Source organism: Oncorhynchus gorbuscha, linkage group LG22 (assembly GCF_021184085.1).
Source record: "Oncorhynchus gorbuscha isolate QuinsamMale2020 ecotype Even-year linkage group LG22, OgorEven_v1.0, whole genome shotgun sequence".
Lineage (NCBI taxonomy): Eukaryota > Metazoa > Chordata > Actinopteri > Salmoniformes > Salmonidae > Oncorhynchus > Oncorhynchus gorbuscha.
The window spans coordinates 7709429-7714668 of record NC_060194.1 but is presented as its reverse complement, the minus strand read 5'-3'; the positions used below and the strand labels follow the sequence as shown (position 1 = coordinate 7714668).

Sequence of the window (5240 nt, the reverse complement as noted above, 5' to 3'; positions counted from 1 at the left end):
TACAGAAAAATATAGTATAAGAGTACCTTTCACTCATCATGAAACAATACATACAAACACCAGTACCTTCCATATTGAAATCAAGAAGAACAATTTTACAAATTAATAATTAACCAGCTTACTGCTGTGCAATGTCACATGCATCTCTATCAATAAAGACTAGGCTGGGCCAATTTCTTTTGTAGATTTTCCGTTGAAATAAAATATGAAGGCGGTTCTGGTGGTATTCTTAGGGTGATTATTGAGTTGCCTAAACATGACGAGTGTTTTACTTCCACATAAATAAGGAGGATAGTTTGCTGCTGCTGGTCGTAGTCTGTGAGACAGACAGGCAGGCTTGCTTGAGAAACAGGCTTGCTTGAGAAACAGGCTTGCTTGAGAAACAGGCTTGCTTGAGTCTACTGTCTGAGGTTCAGAGGAACATCCCTTCTCTAATTCCGTAGCCTAATAGAAACCAGTTTTTTGAAAGTTTAAAATACTACTAAAGTTGTCTTGGAACTCCAAACATATAACCATTTCCAATTATCTCTCGTTTTGAGAAAAAACGCATGTGCATCTAGTCACGTCGCAATATAAACTTTACTTAAAAAAATGTCCTTTTCGATACAATTCTTATTGGTGCTTGTGAATTTACCATGTGAAATGTGAGTTTTCTTCTTGATTTGTTACAAGTTAGAGAGAGAGATTCTTCAACGTGTGTTTGGTCAGTCCGTCAGATCAGAGGCAGTAGGGATGACCAGGGATGTTTTATTGATACTGTACAGAAAGTATACAGACCTCTTCTCCTTTTCCACAATTTAATCCATTTTAGAATAAGGCCATAACTTAACAAAATGTGGGAAAGGTCTAGATACTTTCCGAATGCCCTGTAAGTACGTGAATTGGACCATTTCCCTCTCCTGCTAAACATTCCAAATGTATCGAGAACTTTTGTATGTCAAGGAAAGGATATGAGTAAAAAGCACATTCCTTTCATTAGTAATGTAGTGAAGTAACAGTAAAAGTAGTTTCAAATATTCATAGTAAAGTGAAGTAGAGATGCTCCCCCCAAAAACAACTTAAGTAGTACTTTAAAGTATTTTTACTTAAGTGCTTTACACCACTGGGAGTTATTGCTCCATTCTCCTTACCAGGGTTTGCCAAAGTCGGTCCTTCGGCACTCCTGGGTGCACGTTTTGATTTTTGCCCGAGCATTACACAGCTGATTAGAATAATAAAAGCTTGATTAGGACTTGGTTATTTGAATCAACTGTGTAGGGCAACAAAAAAAAGCATGCACCTTGTGAAAACCCTGCTTAAAAGCCTCGCTCAACCTTTTTCCCCTTTACAAACCATGGCCTCTGAGGACGAGGCCAAAGCAAATGCATCATTGACACGGGGGGATCCAATCATACAATGTTGAATTGAATAGTACTGTATAGTGTAAAGCCACAGAAAGCTGAATGCATCAAATTCATCATGGTATATTATTGAGTGATTCAAATTGGCCTGTCTGTAATAGGAGGGTCATGATCCCCTGTCCTCCCTGCAATTTGTGTGCCTGCCTGATACTAGGAGGCAAAGGCTTCATCCCAATTAGATGGGAGATTATGGTGCATGGCCAGTGATGATTATCTTTAATTTGTTCTTGGAGCCAAATGATTTCAACCTCCTTCCCCTTTGTCTTCTCGGTCTATATACAGTATGTGCAAGTCAGAGAGGAGAGACAGAAATGATGGATATGTTTAGCATGTTTCATATATCATATTGAATGTAAAAGACATCAAACCTTTGATCTGATCATTTCTGTCCTTTTTGATCTGGTAATGAAAATGAACAAAACCTCATGTCATTATGTTTCATATAGATACATTTTATTTCCAAAAATAATTCTGTCACATAAGGAATTCTGGGAAGAAAAAAAACCATAAATATATATGCATAAATATTACAATCTAAGTCGAACAGTTGCACAGTAGAAACAAATAGATAAATGCTAATAAATACAGAAATAAATAGACAAATTAAAGCATCGGATAATACAAAACTATAACAGCTTGTCCATCAGTGATTGTGCAAAGCAGTCCTTTTCCATCTCATTCTTCTTTCTACTCAAAAATCCGTGAACAGGAACCTCTTGGTGTGTCCTTGACTTCAAGACACAGGTTCACCTTTTGCAAACCTCAATACCTCAATCTTCACATTTGAGCGAGGCTCTTTCCCAGGCCACAGGACAAGATTTCCAGTCTTGATTCTGACTGACTTCCAGTCCAACATTCATCTCCAGTTGCCCCTCCATACTTCTGACCAATCAGTACTGAGGAGGAACCTAGTGAGGCTACCTGGTTTCCAGTGTGTGCTTTTCAGCTTGTTTCCCATAGATGTCTCCTTTGTGTCCCATTCGCCACTTGCAGTGGGCCTTAACCAACCTTAACCAGCATCAACCAGCATTAACCGGCCTTAACTGGTCTTAACCGGCTTTGACCTGCCGACTGATCTCCAGGTAGGTGATGGACTTGAGGAAGCGAGGGTAGCAGTCTTTCTCCATCAGGGCGTAGATCTTCTCCTGGGCCAAGGTGAAACAGGACTGGCTGGGGCGCTCCAGGTTCTTCTTGGTGATGGCTTTGGTCTCATGGTCTAGGTTGACCTGGGTAAAGAGGGCAATTTTGATGAATATGTTTTTAACAATAAACTAAGTGTTACTGAGTATTGTTCATGTACAATTAGTAAATTATGTGTGTGTGGGCGCATATATTTCTGCAGTGTACATCGAATCCATGAATTCCCCTTCAAACATATTCTGTATGTAGTTAGAACAATTGAATCATTTTATTTGTATTGTATATTGATATTATTTACCTCTCTTGGTGCGTCACTGCAGACATACTCCTCATAGATTTTCTTAGCCTTAGCGGATAGCTTTGAGGAGGGCTTGGTTATCCTGTATTCTTCACAGGCCAGGTAGAAAGCTATGTTCTCCTCACTAAACTCTGACACCAGGAAAGCTCTGAACAAGCACAGTCCATCTGGAAAAGAAAAGATGAGACTCAATTTCAACAGGTGTCCTTTTTTTGATATTTGGAAAAAGCTGCATTTCCTATAGTGTTTAAGTATGAATAGTATATTTTAATGTGATATTATGAGTGCATCATGATACTGCTCTTTAGGCTATTTATTCTGGCTATATGGGGTACCAGCCAAATGGCTTTTCCTATTCACTTTTTCAATGCACATCTCTACAAGATATACTTCTGAGCTTGTGCAGTATGCCCAATTAAGTATGCTAAAGATGCAGGATCTTAATTTGACCAGATTCCCACAGCAGGAAAATAATCCTGCAGCAACAGGAAAAGTGAATAAATGTGTGGGTTATAATTAATGGACATTTTTGAAGGGTTTGACACACTTTTAGCTTTTTAAAATAATTTCCTGCAACAACAAGGTGATCAAATTAAGATCCTACATTCGTATATCATTTAAGTAAGAGAAGTGATCAGTATGATAACCCATATCAATAATCAGACTTACGTTGGTTGGACAGCAGGTTCTCAAATGACTGCCTCCATTTTAAGGGCTCGTCCATATTTAACCTGTTGATAAAAAAAGCGTCAGGTTAGTTCACCCAGTCCTAAGAATATTTGTTAGCATTTATTTAGCATTGTATCCTAAAGTTTTTTTTCTCCATTTCCTGTGCAAAATTTCTATCATGACTACATTTATCACTATTCAATTTAGATCAAGTTTAAAAATCTTTATAGCAGTTGAGTATTATGAGCTAAAATATCTTACCTTATTTTGTCAGTCTTGTGTGAGTGACTGATGCTCAGATCTGGCTTCTGTAGAAAGCTTCTAAAGAGAGCTTTGAGTTCCTTTGCCCTGTGAAAACAGAGACACCATTTACTTTAGATTGATGCAATCATTCACATCTTACTTACAACTGTATATCGAATTTCCCCATGAAGTAGCTATATAATAATTCCCATCGATGTAAATCCAAAATGTAACCCAAATCCAGGCACATATAATGAGATGGTAGAGATATATGACAAAACATACCTCTCCAGACATGTGATAGGCAGTGATTCCAGTTCTCGGCACATGGTGGGAGAGGATGAGATGTGATCCTTTGTGCTACTGTGCTGTATTTCTGTAGTGTTCCGGAGCTTTTAGTCTACGATGGCTCTAACACTGCAGTGAAACTAGTTCTCAGTGTGGTCTACTGGCTGTGTGTGAAGAGTGTGTTTTTATAAGGCAGCCCCCTCTGTGACATCACGTCTCTTAGCCAATGACATGAGGGCCGTGGGAGGAGAAAAAATACTCCCTGTTTCATTTTTTTTCTTTGGGGAGGGGGGGGGATTGACCATCACGTGTGTGATTAGAAAGAAGGAAGCAAATATAAGCAAGCATATTATATTAAGCAAGCATAATAAAAAGTTAATTGCAAATCCACACAATCATTTATTTAAATGTGTTGTTTGGTTTGAGTTTATTTCCAGCCCTCAAGCAAAAAAACATGTGTTTGGAGATGTAATTGTAATGCCACTGCAATAAATAATTGTTATGATACTGAAATTACTATAATACTTTGGGCCAGTTTCCGAGACGCATATTAAGCGTAGTCCTTATCTAAAAAGCATGCTCAATAGTGAATCTCCATTTGAAAGTGATTTTTTGTCCAGGACTAGGTTAAATAAAGCATAATGCTTATTCTGAGAAGTCAAACACCCATGTCTATAATTAGTCTTCCATTTTGGGCTAGACGAGAAATCTATTGTCTATTCAGAAAGGGGTTTCTATTTTTAAACATGAGACAGAGCCAACACCAAAGACAATCTGATGAATCTCTGTGAGTGTGAAACAGGAAAGGAAGGGAAAGGGGAAAGGAAGTAGGTGAAACAGGAAAAGGGGGTAGAGGATTCCTTGGAAGGACTGTAGGTCCTACACTGGCCAACTAATACAATGTGACTCGTTCCCAGAAACTCTGCTACATTATACACAATGCCACACATCGTTTGCTTGTTTACAGGTCAGAACTACAGATGTAGTGACTCAGCTTCCTTGTTACAGTAATAGGCAATTGGCCAACGCTTACACTCAGGAAACGGTGGTCGGCTCTATTTTGCTAATTCATGGGTTATTCATCAGTGCGTCAGGCCGTTTTTATGAATGTTTTCTTGAGGACTGGCCAATTTTTCAAACTTGTTTATTCATTCTAAATGGAGGCTAATGAGGATTTTGTCTAAATTACACTGCAGTGTCTT

General features: G+C 38.5%; 1 protein-coding gene across 1 annotated transcript; it reads right to left on the bottom strand.

Moving 5' to 3' along the window:
* Window positions 1-1831: 1831 nt before the first annotated feature.
* LOC124009858 (regulator of G-protein signaling 5-like) lies at window positions 1832-4197 on the bottom strand. The gene is made up of 5 exons (XM_046322065.1): window positions 4036-4197; window positions 3769-3855; window positions 3508-3569; window positions 2839-3005; window positions 1832-2626 (listed from the first exon to the last, which is right to left on the bottom strand). Exons 1-5 carry the CDS (start codon window positions 4077-4079, stop codon window positions 2450-2452), a joined length of 537 nt encoding a protein of 178 aa, XP_046178021.1. The 5' UTR covers window positions 4080-4197; the 3' UTR covers window positions 1832-2449.
* Window positions 4198-5240: the final 1043 nt, after the last annotated feature.